The 18,180-nt window shown below is 36.7% G+C and overlaps 1 protein-coding gene across 1 annotated transcript in view; it reads right to left on the bottom strand.

The window, feature by feature from the left end:
• MTMR9 (myotubularin related protein 9) overlaps nt 1–18,180 on the bottom strand; it is a 61,062-nt gene that overhangs the window by 40,273 nt on the left and 2,609 nt on the right. The window contains exons 2-3 of the mRNA XM_077769709.1: nt 7,212–7,320; nt 3,161–3,286 (exon numbers count right to left, since the gene is read on the bottom strand). Coding sequence (XP_077625835.1) covers nt 3,161–3,286; nt 7,212–7,320 — 235 coding nt within the window. The remainder of the gene's footprint in view (nt 1–3,160; nt 3,287–7,211; nt 7,321–18,180) is intronic.

The following is an 18,180-nucleotide window of genomic DNA, read 5'->3' as shown; positions in this document are numbered from 1 at the left end:
TAAAGTGGTAGATTGAGGGAGTACGGATATACTGTGTGTGTGTATTTCAACAAAGTACCTGAAATAATCTTTCATGATATCCTAGAATAAAAAGCATACTTAACACTCCTATGTTAAGGAATGAAACTCTAGAGATCATTTTGTTCAATACTTTCATTTTGTAGACATGGAAACGGAGTCCCAGAAAGTCAAGCAGCCAATAATATATCTAGGATGCAATGCAAAATATCCCGATAGCTAGTTTTAGTACCACCCTCTCAATACCACACATTTATTTTGGACATAATAATGAAGTTGGGACTCACTAATATTATAATTAAAAAGTTTTTACATGGTAAAAACAAAAACTTACTCAAAGAATATTAAGCGATAGAGGTCTAACCTGGCAGAGGATTTCTAATGATACAAAGAAAGCTTTACTGTCTTTTTGCCCTATCCTGAATAAATACACATTCCTATATTCATTCACTCAACAAATATTTACTCTTTGCCGATCATGTGCTAGCAATACAGTAGAAAACAAGAATGACATTGTTCCGCCCTTGTAAAGTTCATATTCTAGCAGCTTATATTCTAGGCCATGAAACAGAAAATAAACAATGAATAAGAAGCTTTCCACACTGGTGATAGTCTTAGCATCCTTTTTACTTTAGATGCTTTCCTCAGGCAAACTCAGTTTCTCCTCATGGTTTCCACAATGTATTTGCTGATTAGTCTCAGTGTTCCCTTTTAAACACAGATCCCTCGGGGCGCCCAGGTGGCTTAGTCGGTTAAGCGTCCGACTTTCGCTTAGGTCATGATCTCGTGGTTCGTGGGTTCGAGCCCCGCGTCGGGCTCTGTGCTGACTGCCAGCTCAGAGCCTGGAGACTGTTTCAGTCTGTGACTCCCTCTCTCTCTGACCCTCCCCTGCTCACGCTGTCTCTCTCTCTCTCCTAGAAATAAATAAAACATTTAAAAAAAACAAAAACAAAAACAAAAAACACAGATCCCTCAAATGAGCTCTAGATTATCTCTTGTACGCATTCAATGACATGTACCATACAGGCCATTCGAACTGCCATGCCCCAAAGTAAACTTAACTCATTCCCTCTAAACGTATTTCTTTTTCTGCCTTTCCCATCTCAGTGGTAGCATCCTAGATGCCCCTGCCTGTTTTACTTTTCACAATCAGTGAGTGGGTCATCAAGGTCTCTTAATTCTACTTTCTGAATCTTTCTGCACTATATCCAACCACTTTTTAAATATTATTTCAGTGGCCTCTTAAGCAGTTTCTTGGCATTTTGCATCAAAATTGATTTTCTATAACACAAATCTAATTATGTCATTTTCCCTGTGCCTTGTTGATACTTTTGTCAGCACTTATTTTATTGTACTTGATTACCTATATAATTGCTAGACTTTGAACAAGTAGAAGGAAGGAACCATAATTTGCTCTTCTTAAATTTCCATAATCTAGTAATAGTAAATAAAAACCTCAAACAAGGCATTGAAGATGTTCTTATTAAATCTGTGGATTACAAAATTTGCAGGAAAATACCAGAACTTCAAGTATACAAATTGCTTAAATAGTACACTGAGCCAAAAAGAAAATGTCTACTAGGAAAAGTACTGAATGTAAGTAAAAATTAGTAAGTAAAGAAAATAACAGAAACATAGGGAGGATGCCTTAGCAACACATGTGAGATGTAGGAATTTTAGTCCATTTCATTAGTAACTTAATTCTCAAAAATGCTAATGCAAACTTAAACTGCCTTAAAGTATCAGTAATAGTCCCAATCTACACCAAGTGTTATGGGTACCATATTTTTAAGAGAATAAATGACAAATTGAAGGTCCTGTTGGGAAGATCAACTAGGACAGTGTGGGGACCGGAGGTCACTTTCCTAGAAAAAAGTTGAAGTTAATTTTGTTACTTAATCTACAGAAAAGAAAACTTAATGGGGACATAAAAGTTCTTAATTTGAAGAACAGTTCATGGTAGAAGAATAAGATAAACTGAGTAACACAAGGTAACATCAGAAACACTGGCTCTGTAGAGGGAGACAGAGTTCAGCTCGGTGTAAGAGCTGTCCCCAAATGGGGCATCACTGTGTTTTGCTAATTCTCCCACTCTAAGATTTCAAGCAGTTGCTAAACAACAACATCATGGATGTTTCTGGAACAGGGGATTTCTGCACAGAAGAGGAGACTGACTTGAATGCTGAGCTGTAGAATACAGAAGGACACTGGCTCACTAATAGCACCTGGCTCCAAGAGAAATCAGAGGCAGGCCACTGGTATGGGCAGTTTTGGGTAACCAAGCAAGTTATCCAGACATCTCTCCTCCTGACCACCATGTGACAGCCATTTTCCACCTAGGAAATAATTGAGGATTCCTCTAAGGTAACCATTAGGTGGCAGTTGACACAACAGAAAAGCATCATGCATTTAAGAATGTTCACTATGCAGTTTTTAATGCAATAAAAACACTGAATGTAAGTGTAAATACAGGTAGTTATCCATAAACTACGCGAAAATGACCTATAAATAAGAATGTGAACTTCCTGCTCCTTTGTCACTTTGCTTGTCATGAACATATTTATTCTTTAAATTACATAACACCCTGGTCCCTATTTCTACTCCCCCCCCCCCAACCAATGGGGTCCATTTACACAGGTGTGATGGAAAAAGAAAGAAGTAAAATGGTGAAGAATGAGAAAGAAAACCTGATTCTAGTAACATGGACTTAATAACCCAAGTTCTAAAAACACAAAAATTATCCCACAGAAACAAACGTGATCTATGTTTCTCTAATGCTGTCTTAGGCATACAGTGCGCTCAAGACACTTCCTTGGAATAGCTCAGAACCTAATTCCTACATTTAAATTTGGTTCTGTGGAGACACTTTTAAAACAATTAATTCAAACACATCAGGACTATCTTTATGAAGATTTTAATGCCTTATCAATGTCATTTTCAAAATTAAAAAAGTAACATTTGGAATACAGCAAATCCACTAGTGGAAAAATCACTTGGGCTACAGCATTGAAAACAAACTTAGAAATTTCTTTTAGGCATAGATAAGCCAACAACACCTTATTACTCGTCCAAAGGAAGTGATCCTTTCCACAAGGGGCCAAGTTATTTCTCATTACATAGAGTTCTCAGAAAAGTTACTCACAGCTGAAGAGTAGAGTTCAAACTCTTGCTCAGGAAGGAAAGAATGCCAGCCATCTTCTATCACTTCAAACATGGGCCGGTAAAAGAAAGGGTACATCAGAGTGATAGAGTCCAGGGTAGACAACGCCTAGGGCATAAAAAGGAAATGAAAGAACGAAAAAGGAACATATTGCAATTTCAAACACTTTCTAACTACCAAATTGGTATTAAATATGATCAATAATGATACACACCTAATATATTTCTCTAACATTGTATTTACCACTAGATATAATTACAGCTTATTGAAGCTTTTAGCCTCTAACAAGGTATCTAGCACGTAACATACACTCAGTTAACATTGGCTGAATGAATACAAGAACAAAGAGTGTGTATACCTATCCTAGGAGAAAAACTAACTTTTGACACCACATAACAAAGCCTAATAAAAAGGTCCAAATATTTCTGGGAATCAGAAAATAAATAGATTTTGTTAGTAAGCAAGGTCATGGCTCAAAATCCCAGCTATTAACTATATCAACATATGCAAATTACATAAACTCAGTGTCTGTTAGTAACCATAAATAAGGGTGTTAGAGCTGAGTGGCCAAAGAGTCAGACTGGAGCCAAACTGCTAGACTCAAATTCTGGATCCCAGTGCAATAACAGTTAAGTAATGGAACCACTCCAATGCCCCCACTTCCTCAGCTGTAAAATGGGGGGAATTAAAGTACCTATTCTCAAAGGGCTGTTGGCAGCATTAGGAAAGATAATATATATTACAGGCCTGTTAATAATAGTGCCTGGAACATAATAAATTCTGAAACTAATCTTGACAATTATATGCTTCACATAGCATACACTCCATATATGCTCCATCAATATTCATGTTCTCCCTCCTTAGAATCATATGCCATTTGGTTATGTATCATATTATCTTTATGTTACAGTGACACATTCTCAAGCTTTGGCAATAACTCTGTGGTCCCCAAATGAGCCTGTATTCATCTGGAACTCTTGAATTCTGGGTAACAACACCAAGAAAATCTGACTAAATGGGAGGAACAGACAGATGAAATATCCTCCATCACCTGGCAGTTTCAACCTTCTGACAGGGGAGTTATGAAAAGCTCTTCTATGGCTACAAAAAAGGGTACCAAAATCAATTAACATAATTCAAATTCCAGGAATTATGGAGACACTCAGCTGGAAGAGGGCGGGGCCCCAACATCATGCTAGTTCCCCAAAACTCTCAGAATAAAGCTGCCTTCCTCTAGGTCACAGAAGGATCAGATTCACAAAAGAATGGGCCCAAGACTCATTAGAAAATAGACTGGACATGTAGTTCAGCAGTTAAACAAAAACATCCCCATCCAAAGCTATTCTTCTGTCTGTCCATGAATCATGACACCTTCCCTCCCCACCCCCCCACCCGGGGGTTCAAAAAACAGAAAATATGGAAAAGCAGGGCTGGATAATCCATTATCCATTTCTATATAGTCTTTGGCTGCCAATCACACTAAACAGAAACAGAATGGCCAACGTCCACATATGACCTAGGCCAGAGCTGTCATTGTTCAGTACAAACATTATCTTATTTAACTGGCTTACTTTTTAAATGGTTTGTTTTTAAGATATTCTTTGTAATAGTTATAAAATCTTTTTTCATCTTTGCTGAGGTAGACCTGACAAATAAAACTAGGAAGTATTTCAAGTGATGATCTCATACATTGTGAAAGGACTCCCCCATTGAGTTAATTCACACGGCCATCACCTCACATATTTACCTTTTGTTGTTGAGAACTTTTAAGTTCTACTCTCTTAGAAAATGTCTGTTATACAATACAGTGTTATCAACTGGAGAGACCATGATATACATTAGATGCTAAGACTATCTTATAACTGCAAGTTTGTAACTTTTACCAACCTGTCTCTATTTCCCCAGCCCCTCAACAACCACTTTTCCACTGCTTGTTTCTATTAAGTTTTGTTTTTGTTTTTTAGGATTCCACATATAAGTAATAACATGCAATTATTTGTCCTGTCTGGTTTATTTCACTTGACAGTTTCATCCAAATATTCAGTCACAAATATTAAGATTGCTGTTTTTCAAGGCTGAGTCATATTCCATTATATATATAGATACATGTCACATATTCTTTATCCAGTCATCTGTTGACAGATATCTAGGCTATTTCCATATTTTGGGTATTATGAATAATGCTGCAATGAACATTGGAGTACATTTGAGATAATGATTTTGTTTTCTTTGGCTATATATCCAGCAATGGGACTGCTGGGTGCCATGGTAGTTCCATTATTAATTTCTTAAGGAACCTCCTACTGTTTGCATACTGGTACAACCATGATTTTTAACACAAGTCAGCAGCCACTTTAGCTGGTAATAAGCACTCATATTCTGACTTGTGATCACAATTTGTATTACTAGAGACAGGAATTTTCCTTTAAGCTCATTAACGATGAAAGAACTAACATTTCAGCTCCAAATGTACTCCGAAGTTATATCAAAGTAGATAGGGGAAATAGGAAAGAAATTGGACACCAGGAAAAAGCAAGAGGCCAAGTTCACTATGTATATTCACAATGTTGTAAAAATAACCAGTAGACCATTCACTTCCTAAGGTCAAATTATGAGAATGGCTCATAATTCATTGCTTCTTTTCAGCTCTAAGGATTTCTATATAATCAGTTTCTAAAGGACTTTAGGTACTATATACAGCTAATTAAACAACTGATTAGTGTCAGATGCTAACAAAGCTAAGTAAATGCAATCAGAAAGTGGACTAATAGCTTTGCCCTATATTTCTTCACCACTATCCATCACCACATATGCAACTTCACTGACACCCACCAACCAGCTATCTTATAAGCTATAAAATGGATAAAAAGAAAAATGTAGACTGGCCAGTGAAAATCCAAACCCACAACTGAAAATAACCAGGCTTAAAACGAAATGGGTTGGTAGCATTTCCCTGCCCAAACAGTAGTTTTTTCAACTTAACAGCGTAGAAAACCACAGTGTGCTTCTTAACCATCTTAGCGAATGTGGCCAAATCAACATTACTCTGTCACTTCCAAATGACAGATATGTAAGACAAACAGCTCAGCTCATCTTCTCGTTTTCTTTAAGGAAAAATTAGCAAAGGCAGAAAGTAAAATGGTTACAGGCCATTTTCTCAGCATCATAACTGTTGTTTCTTTCTCTGTTCTTGTTCAGAAACCAAACATGATCCTAATTACAGATTTTTAAACCTTTCTGCCTTCTATTTAACAGATAAGTCACTCACATTTGTTTTGGATACAAAGACCAGATTAGTCACTTGTAGACCAGGAATAAGAAATCAGTGTGTCTTTGATTATCCAGAAAATACCATAAACCTAAAGTTAATTACTATAATTTAGTAGCAATGATTTAAAATAAGGCAATTTAAAATCTGAGTGTAAACCAAAATAGTTGGTTTGAATGGGGAAGAAAATGAAGTGAGCTCCTCAATTTAAATATTAAATTATCCAAGTAAAATTTCTATTACTTGTAATCTGAACAGATATTCAATACTGTTTATACAAATATAAGACACACTTTTTAGTTTTAGGCAAACATTTGCTAAGATAAGCAAACATTCCCTGTCTTAGGCAATATGATGTAGGGAAAATTCAGACTTGCTAAAAACAAACAAAGGACTATAATCACTGGTGGTAATTACTTGCATTTATAATAGAAATAAATTCTAAAAAAAGCCTTACCATATATACATACAATGGATTATCATCCTGCCTTAAAAGGGAAGGAAATCCTGTCAAATGCTACAATGAGTGAACCTGGAAGAATAAGGAACCCGGAATGCGAAAAGCTGCTGTAAGTCAATAAAATCCTATTACAATCCTATAACAATGAATCGGGGTGAGACTTTTCCTATCAATTTTGAATATGTGAGTCACAGAACATGACCAAATATCTAGTAAAACAAACATAAGAGCTACATTGAGTCAGAATATAAGGTTCTTTTTTATTACTATTTACTTTTATCAGATTTTGCTTCTGAAACATTTACCTCAATGGAACTGGCAATATTCAAACATTCCTCCATTCCAGGAATATCCAACTGAATTATTCGAAAGTCTTTACATTTTATGATGATGGTACCCAGTGGTCCCACAAATCTGTAAAAAATTACAAATTATGCTTAGGGACATATACATTTCTATCTTTTTTTTTTTTTTTTAAACAAGTGTATTTATTTACTTTGAGAGAGAATGCAAGCAAAGAGCAGCGCAGAGAGAAAGGGAGAGAGTCCCAGGCAGACTCCACACTGTCAGTGTGAATTCTGATATTGAGCTTGAACACACAAACCATGAGATCATGACCTGAGCTGAAATCAAGAGTTGGACACTTAACCAACTGAGCCACCCCAGTGCCCCACATATATTTATATCCATAAGCATATGATTATTTCCTTGAAAAAAGAATGTAGTTGTAACTACCACCTATATTCACCTTTCTTCTCCCCAAATAGTCTAATTAAGAAAGAGGCAAGCTTACATTACTAAAATGTGAGCCATGAATTATTTTAAATATATGTTACTCAAAATTTTTTCAAATTCATAAAGTAATTCATACTACTAGGCCAATTCATTTAATGAAGATTATCTGGAGTCTTATTTCAAAGAATAAGGAAAAAAGATCTCTAAGTAAATGTTTGTACAGAGAGATATTTCTGAAACATAGGAAAACACTTTCAGATTTTACTTACTTCTAAGCTTGTAATAGTTTATCTATTCTAAATCAATGTCATATCTAATCATAAATTTTTTATCAGTAAATTTTGTGCAAACGTAATTTTACCTTTATTGGAATTTTTGTCTTCCTTTTATTGTAGTTGTTTTGTTTTGTCTGTACTTGCTGACAGTTCTGATTTTTCTTTTGCTTTGCCACTGGCTGGCCCAAATCTTTTCCATTAATAGTTCTGCGTATACCCTAAACTAGGAATTCTTAGATTGTCCAAATGCTGTTCATTTTACCTACTTTTTGCCCAGTTTAGAAAGACATCTCCTATAGCCACTCTTCCTGAACTCCATCTCAATCGTAAGCATCCCTATGCCTCACATCACTGCACTGTTAATTTGGACAAGCAAATATTATCAGCATGGATCAAATCCTAGTAAAGATAATTCCACCAGACATCTACAACCTATCAACACACTGGAATGCCCCTTAAAAAATTTATTTTGAAAATTCACATTCTTGGCACTTCTACTTCTGGCAAAGGTAGAATAACAGGGACCAGATTTACCCTCCCACCTGAAGCAACCAAAATAACTGGACAAAATACAGGAAAGAACTGTTTTCAAGACACTGGACATCAAGCAACAAAGAACAGAGATCTCTGGAGATGGGAAACAAGGTGAGTCCTACCATTACCCCGGTTTACTGTTTTGAGTTTCCAGGCCACAGGAGAGGGAACCTGGGTGGGGCTGATAGTCTGAAGAGAGCATCTATATTAAAAAAGAAAGTTTCATAATAGTGCCTTCAGATTCCAGTATACTAGAAAAAGAAGAGCAAGTTAAATCCAAAGCAGAAGACATTAAATAATAAAGATCAGAGCCAAAATCAATGAAATAGAAAAAAGAAAATTATAGGGAATAAGAAAAGCAAAAATGATTGCTTGAAAGCAATAAAAGCAGTAAATCACTTGCCAAAATGATCAGGAAAAAAGAAAATTTGTCTCAATTTACCAATACCAGAAATGAGAGAAATGAGAACCACTATAGATTCTGCAGGCATTAAAAAGGTAAGGAAATACTAGTAATAACTTTATGCTAATAAATTCAACAAGGTAATGGACAAATATGTCCAAGATATGGACAAATTCTTAGAAAACACAAACTCAAGGAGAACTTAATTAGTTCTATAGCTTTTAAATAAACTGAAATTTTCATTAAAATCTCTCCAACTACACACCCCCCAAAAAAAAAAAAACCCAAAAAATAAAAAAACAAACCAAAAAAAACCCTTCAGGCCCAGGTGGCTTCACTGATGAATTCTATAAAACATTTAAGGAAAAAGGAAAAAGTACTATTCAAGACAAACTCTTCCAGGAAGTTGAAGAAGCAGCAATTTATTTATCAATTCATTCCATGGGGCCAGCATAACCCTAATATATTTAAAAAAAAAAAAAAAGACATTACAAGAAAACTATAGACCAATATACCTCATGAAGCCAGATGCAAAATTCTAAACAAAAATTAGCAAATTAAAAATCCAACAATATATGAAAAGAGTAATACATCATGAACAATTGGGGGTTATCATTTGAAAATCAAAGCAATTTATCATATTGCCAAATTAAAAAAGAAAGACACCACATGATCATCTCAATAGATATAGAAAAAACATCTGACAAAACGCAACTGCTATTCCTGCTTTTAAAAAACAAAACCAAAAAGCCCCAACTCTCTGCTAACTAGGAACAAAAGGAAACATCTACAACAGTATTTACCAAAACAAAACAAAAACAAAGAAACAAGCATACCACTAATTGCAGGCTAAACGGTGAAAGACTAAATGTTTTTTTCATAAATGTCAGAAATAACAGAGATGTTCATTCTCACCACTTTTATTCAACACTGTTGATAGTTAATAGCAAGTACAATGAGGCAAAAAACAAGAGGAATAAATGGCATCCAGACTGAAAAGGAAGAAATAAAACTTTAGTTGCAGATGACATAATTGCCTACTTAGAAAAGCCAATGAAAAATACATAAAAGCTATTAGAATTAAAAGATGAGATTACTAAGGCTGCGAGATACAAACTCAATACACAAAAATCAATAGTATTGTCATATACTATTGCAACAATTGTTTAAAATGCCCAGGATTTGGTTTTTATTCAGGACGGTGAGGCTGACAGATTAGGAGATGACTGCCACTGAAAAAGTTATTCTGTTATTCACAATTCCCAACAGGAGAGGCATACTGTGTCACGCAGAGCCACATGGTGAAGTGTCAGGGTCAGTCAGGAGGCAGACAGAGCAAGAGGAAAGCACTGGCCAGAACTTCTACTGTGATGTTTCACAGAAAAGAATGGGAAAGGCAGGGTAGGTGAGCTGAGCAAGCTTAGGATTAGAGTTTGAATAATTTTGTCAGGTTCTGGGTTATACAGCTGATCCCTAGTTATCTGGTATCTGGCCCTGGAGTAATTTAGGATGGGAGAATAGTGTCCTGACTGCAGAAGCCTGATAAGAGGAAGTAGATGGGGGTATGGACTTGAGATTGGTTGGTCTGCATATCCAAGGTGTGCTTGCAGGCAATTAATTTTCTTGCTATCTCTAGGAAACAGTTAACCCTGAGTGGAAGCAGTCCCTCTCCAGGTCTGCAAGAGGCTTAAGAAATCAATGTACTATAAAATATAGAAAGTAAAAAACATAATTAATACATATGAGCAATTAGAAATTGAAATTTTTAAAATACCATTTGAAAGAGCATCCAAAAATGTGGAAGAGGGAAATCTGTCAAAAGATGTCTAAGTTCTGTAAGTAAAAATTACAACACATCATTGAAAGAAATTTAAGAAGACCAAAATAAAATAAATGGAGAGATTTACTTTGCTCATGGGGCAGAACACTCAATATTAAGATATCACATGTCAACTCTCACCAAATTCATTTATCAACAGATTGAACACAATTCTCATCAAAATCAGAGGCTTTTTTTAAGAAATTGACAAGCTGATTCTAAAATTCATATGGAAGTGCAAACGACCTTAAACAGACAGAACTTTTAATTAGAACAACTATGTAATACTACGTAATTTCAACTTAATATAAAGTGACTGTAATTAAGACAGTAGTGGCAGTGTGGTAATAGCATCAAGATAAACAGATCGATGATCCAGAAAAGAGAGTCTAGAAACAGTTCTATTTATATATGGACAAAGATGCAAAGACAGTGCGTTGAAAAAAGGGGAGAACAATCAGAAATCTATCTGCAATATAAATACACACACACATATACGTATACGATAAGCTGTATATAAAAACTCAAAATGTATCATATACCTAAAGATAAAATCTAAAACTATAAAAGTGCTAGAAGAAAAGGAGAAAAAAAATCTTTGTGACGTTGGGTTAGGCAAAGATTTCTAACCTAAGACATCACAACCCCAAACTGTAAGAAATGGTAAATTGGACTTCTTCAAATTTTAAGTCATTTGCTCGAAAGACACTGTTAGAGAAAATGAAAAGACAAGCCACACACAGACACTATTTGTAAATCATATTTAATAGAAGACTTGTACCTAAAATGCATATTTTTAAAAACACTCAAAACTCAGTAAAGGGAAAGATTCTGGGAAGATGGTAGAGTAGGAAGCACCAGGAATCTGTCTCCCAACCTAGACAACAATTTCATTGGCATGGTCTGTTTGATGTGACTATTTTGTGACTCTAAAGTCTATTAAGGCTTGCAACTTTCAGAGTTCCAGAGGCTTGGATGATAATTTTGGATAAACTCAGTGCTTAGCAAAATAGCAGCTACACATCCTAGGCATGTGGTGGGCAGCTGTACAAATGTTCCTGGGGCAGCTTACACACAGCTTGCAGAAAGTATGTCAGGCAAAAAAGAGCCCTGTCCTCCAAATATCAGAGAAATGAGCCCCTGTCCTTCATATATCAAGATCTATGTGCTGATGGCTGATTGCTGCTTCTGATCACAGAAGTGCAGAGGCCAGAAGACAACTGGTTATTGCATCCACTATTATTACATCTCCCTCCATTGTTGTAAGCCTCTCCCCCACAAGTGACTTCCAGAGTATTTAAAGGACAGTCCCCTTTCCCCTCCCTGCCCACATTTCATTTTTCACTTTTCTCCTTTCAGGAGACAGACATTAAAGACTAAGACATTCAAAAACAATTACATAAATGAGGAAAATTAGGACTGCAAATGCTCAAGGAAAGGCTCAGAAAAGACCTAAGATGACCATAAATTTACACTTTAGGCTGATCCTCGACATAGAGAAAGCTAACAACAACAAAAAACAAAAAGAAAAAAAGAAAGAAAAAGCAAACCCTGGGGAAGGAGAAAAACCTGATTTCCAGAATCACATTAGATCAAATGTTCAATGTTCAATTAAAAAAAAGTCACAAATACACAAATATACAAATAAACAGTAAAGTATGCACCAAAGTAAAAAATACACCAACAGAAACCCTCCCTGAAAAAGACCTGATGGCAGATATACTAGACAACAATTTTAAAACAATGGTCTTAAAGATGCTCAAAGAACTAAAGGAAGATGTAGAGAAAGTCAAGAATGTGATGTGTGAACTAAATGGAAATATAAATGAAGAGAGAAAAAACCTAAAAGAAACCGAAAAGAAATTTGGGAGCTGAAAAGTACAATAACTAAAATGAAAAATTCACTAGAGGGATTCAAAGGCAGATGTGAAAAGGCAGAAGAAAAATCCATGAACCTGAAGATGAGAAAATGCAAATTATTGAGTCTGAGGAACAGAGAGAAAAGATTGAAAAAAAGAGAACAGAGCCGAAGGGACCTGTGGGATACCAACAAAAGAACGAACATACACATTGTGGGAGTCCCAGAAAGAGAAGAGAAAGGGACAGAGAGAATATTTGAAGAAATAATGGCTGAAAAATTCCCCAATTTGATGAACGACATGAATATAAACATACAAGAAGCTCAACAAACTCCAGATAAGATAAACTCAGAGAACCATATCAAAACACATTTTAATAAAACTTTCAAAAGACAAAGAGAAAATTTTGAGAGCAGCATGAGAGAAGTAAGTTGTCACATACATGGGAGCCACAATAAGATAATAAACAGATTTCTCATCACAAACTTTGGAAGCCAGAAGATAGTGAGCTAATATATTCAATGTGCTAAAAGAAAAATTGTCAACTAAGTATCCTATATCGTGTGAGTATCCATCCAGAGTGAGGGAGAAATTAAGATAATCCCAGATAAACAAAAGTTGAGGGATTTATGACCACTAGAGCTGCCCTACAAGAAATGTTCAAGGGCGGGGTGCCTGGGTGGCTCAGTAAGTTAAGCATCTGACTCCGGCTCAGGTCATGATCTCATGGTTCATAAGTTTGAGTCCCTGCATCAGGCTCCATAATGACAGTGCAGGGCCTGCTTAGGAATCTATTTCTCTTTCTCTCTCTTTGCTCCTCCCCAACTCACGCTTTCTCTCTCAAAATAAACTCTAAAAAAATGCTCAAGGGAGTCCCACAAGGTTAAATGAAAGGACACTAGGCAGTAATTTGAAGCTATATGAAGAAATAAAGATCTCAATAAAGGTAAATATATGAGTAATTATGAAAGCTAATATTATTGTAACAATAATAAGCAAATAACTTTGTAACTGGACTTTGTTTTCTATATGATTTAACAGATTGGTACATTCAAAGAAAAATTATTAGTGTAAAAGCTAGTATTAGTGTGATACTGTAACTTTGGTTTTTAACTCCAAATTTTGTTTACTATATAATTTAGGAGTAATACAATTTCAAGAATTATGAGTTTATGTTTTGGCGCGTACAATGTTTAAAGATGTAATTTTGTGACATTAACAATGAAAAACAGTAGGGACAGACCTATAAAGAAGCAGATTTTTTGTGTTATTGAAGTTAAGCTGGTATAAATTCAAATTAGAGTGTTATAACTTTAGGATGTTAAATGTAATGCCCATGATCATCTCAAGAAAAATAGCTACAAAATATACATAAACGTAAACAAGAAAGGAATTTAAATATTTTACTACAAAAAATCAACTACACACAAAATAGAACAGTAATTAAGGGACAAAAAAGCTATAAGGCATATGGAAAATAAATAGCACAGTAACAGAAGTCCTTCCTTATCAAAAATTACTTTAAATGTGAATGGATTAAACAAACCAAAGACAGAGACTGAAAGAATGAATAAAAACATGATCTGGGGGTGCCTGGGTTGCTCAGTCAGTTAATCAAATACTCTTGATTTGGGCTCAGGTGGGATCGAGCCCTGCATTGGGCTCCATGCTGAATGTTGAGCCTGCCTGGGATTCTTTCTCTCCCTCTGGCCCTCTCCCTACTCACACATACACACTCTCTCTCCTTCTCAAAATAAATAAATAAACATTTTAAAAAATGAGTTAGGGGCACCTGGGTGGCTCAGTCAGTTGAGCAGCCAACTCTTGATTTTGGCTTCGGTCATCATCTTACAGTTGTGGGATAGAGCCCTGTTGTCAAGCTTTGCACTGAAAGCATGGAGCCTGCTTGGGATTTTCTCTCTCTCGCTCTCTCTCTCTCTCTGCTCTTGCCCTTCTCTGTGTGTGTGTGTGTGTGTGTGTGCGTGTGTGTGTCTCAAAATAAATAAACATTAAAAAAATATATGACCCACCAAATGCTGTCTTACAAGAAACTCAAGATCCAGACACAAATGAGTTGAAAGTGAAAAAACAGAAAAAAGATATTCCACACAAACAGTAACCAAAAGACAACAGGTAGAGCTATACTAATATCAGACAAAATGGACTTTACATCAAAAGTGGTTACAAGAGACAAGGAAGGACTTTATATACGAATAAAAGATTCAACATAGCAAGAAGATATATCAATTATAAATAATTACACATTTAATTATAGGCAATCAAATATATGAAAAAAAAACTGACAAAACTGAAGAAATTGAAGGAAAAAATAGTTGGAGACTTTAATACACCATTCATGATAAGGGCTAGAGCAACCAGACTGAAAGCAAATAAGGAAAGACACTTAACACAATAAACCAAGTAGATATATCAGACATACTCATGCTATGCAACAAAGACAGAATACACATTCTTTTCAACTGCACATGGGACATTTTCCAGGACTGACTATACGTTAGGCCACAAATCAAAGCATCAATAAATTTAAAAGGATAGGTATCTTACAAAGTGTCTTCTATGGACACAATGGGATGAAATTAGAAATCTACAACAAAAAGAAAACTGGAAAATTTGAAAAATTATGGAAATTAAACAATACACCTTTAAACAACCAAGGGATGGGTGCCTGGGTGGCTCAGTTGGTTAAGTGTCCGACTTTGGCTCAGGTCATGATCTCACAGTTCCTGGGTTCAAGCTCCACATTGGGCTCTGTGCTGACAGCTCAGAGCCTGGAGCCTGCCTCCAATTCTGTGTCTGCTTCTCTCTTTGCTCCTTCCCCGCTCATGCTCTCTTTCTCTCAAAAATAAATAAACATTAAAAAAAATTTTTTTTAATAAACAACCAAGGAATCAAAGAAGAAATCACACATTATTTAGAAAAATAGAAACAAATGGAAGCAAACACATAGCATATTACAAAACTGATGGGACACGGAGAAAGCTGTACATATACGAAATCACTTGATATATGATGCATCAGTCAAGAATGGGTTGCTAGATAATGGTATTAAGAAAACTAGGGGCACCTGGGTGGCTCAGTTGGCTAAGCATCTGACTTCGGCTCAGGTCATGATCTCACAGTTCGTGGGCTGGAGCCCCACGCTGGGCTCTGAGCTGTCAGCACAGAGCCTGGAGCCTGCTTGGGATTCTGTGTCTCCCTCTCTCTCTGCCCCACCCCTGCTCATACTATCTCCCTCTCTCTCAAAAATTAAAAAAGAAAGGAAGGAAGGAAGGAGGGAAGGAAGGAAGGAAGGAAGGAAGGAAGGAAGGAAGGAAGGAAGGAAGAAAGAAGGAAAGAAAGAAAACTGGCTTGCTACAAGGAGAATAACACTTGAAATGAAGGTAGAATGCAAATGAATTAAAGACCTAAAAGTGCAGGGTAAAACTATAAAGCTAATATGGAAGAAAATGTAGAGAATATCCTAGTGATCTTGGGATAAGGAATGACTTCTTCAGTATGACCTAAATAGCACAAACAGTAAAGTAAAAACTGATAAATTCTGAATTAAAATTCAGGCCTTTTGTTCAACAAAGAACACAACAGAAAAGTCAACAAATGGTTGAGAGACCAGGAGAAGACATTTGCCATATCTAAGTAAAGAATAATATCTAGAGAGTATACAAGGATTGGTGCAAATCAATGCTAGGAAGACAACAAAACCAACTTTTAAACACTTTTTTGGGGGTGGGGAGAGAGAGAGAGAGAAGGTGCACAAGGTGGGGGAGGGGCAGAGTAAGTGGTGACAGTAGGGAGTTGGGAGGTTATCTAAAGAGTCAGAAAAGTAAAATATGTGGATAATTTGGGATTCTACTCTGCCATCAGAGGCAGTGAAATGGATGTGCACACAGCAACAGGAAGAGATCCTGAGTTAATGTTGAGAAACAGAACAAGATCTGCCACATAATCCTACTGAGGGAACTGAACTTCACACATGACAGTGCTATATATTCATAAGGGTATACATACATCCAAAGACAAATAGCAACACTTAACATCCTTGCCTATAGGGACTGAGGATGAGGTGGACAATAGGTGTGAAAATTCAGGCTTGAAAATTTCTGAATTTCAATTTCCTGAAAATGACGAGTCATCACTGAGTAGGATTAACTCAACTCTCTACATCTGAGGTCCATGGAAAGAAAAAAGTGTAATTGTAAAACCTGTGTAAAGCCTTGTGTGCTGAAAGGATCAAATCCAATTGTGTATGCAATGTGCGTGACAGCACTCCATGAGCTTGTAAAGTGTTACTCACATAGACGTTACTGCCAGACATGAGAAGGGCTGTATGACTTCCTCTATATGACAGAACTGAGGTTCAGAGAGGTTGAGTGGCCGGCCCAAGGATACCTACCTCATCGGAGGCAGAACTAAAGGAGGCATCCTTATACTGCTCTTCCTCTCACATCACATTTACAATTCACTCGCAAGGCAAGGCAGCTCAGCTGACTTCACAACACCCCTGAAACCGGACTGCTTCTGATCATACTAGTGCTGCTTCCACTTTTTTTTTTTTGAAGTCTATTTATTTAGAGAAAGTGAACATGGGGAGGACAGAGGGAGAGGGAGAGAAAGAATTCCAAGCAGGCTCTGCATTACCAGTGCAGAAGCCGATGTGGGGCTTGAACTCATGAACCATGAGATCATGACCTGAGCCGACGCCCAAAGCTTAATCTAGTGAGCCACTCGGGTGTCCCTGTTGTTACTCTTTATAAAGTCACCAGCACCTTTTACCTGAACTACTCAACAGCCTCCCGACTAGGCCCGCTGCTTCTACTGTTCCCCCTCTGCAGCCAGAATCGTCTTCTAAAAAGTCTACCTGCTCTTACTTCCTTGCTTTCAACCCTCCAGGGGCTTCCTGTGAAAACCATCACAAGGGCAAATAGAGTCCTACACTATCTGGCCCCTGCTTATCCCGCCAACCAGTTTCTGCTATGTTTCTAGCCTCTACCCTTGCTCACTATCTTGCAGCCACACTGGCCTCCTTGTTTTTCCTTGTATAAGCCCAGCATGTTCTTGTCTTTACATTCCCTCTTCCCTCTGCCTAGAATGCTCCTTCTTCCCATATTCACACTGCTAGCGTCCTCACTTCATTCACATGTCATTCATTTAAATGTCACTTGTCTTCTCTGAAATTCTTTCTAAGTATACTGGCATTCTCTACCCTCCCATCTTCCTTTATTTTCCTTCCTGGCACTTATTACCTGACATTGTTATTTACTTATTTGTCGACTTATTTGAATGTCTATCTCCTCCACCGGTACACAAGTTCTTCCACCACCTTAGTTAGCCCTGTACCTGCAGTGTCCAGACAATCCTCAGCACATAGAAGACACATGGAAGTACTTCTTGAGCGCAACAATTAAACAAACTCCGACCTGACCACCTAGCTCATGTTCTTTCCATCACATCATGCTGCTTCCTGGGGAAAAAGGTAAATGTGTATACAACTTGTCACTTCTGCCCTAACATATTAAAATGTCATGTCTCATATACTATTTTCAGCTATACCACACCTGGCATGTAGTAAATGCTGGGTAAATATGATGAAATTAAAGTGTGAAAAGCAACGATAAAAAGAGATAAGAAAAA

This window comes from Crocuta crocuta, unplaced genomic scaffold, assembly GCF_008692635.1.
Source record: "Crocuta crocuta isolate KB4526 unplaced genomic scaffold, BGI_CrCroc_1.0 scaffold551, whole genome shotgun sequence".
NCBI lineage: Eukaryota > Metazoa > Chordata > Mammalia > Carnivora > Hyaenidae > Crocuta > Crocuta crocuta.
Note: the sequence above shows the minus strand (reverse complement) of the source record. Positions and strands in the feature narration are given on the sequence as shown.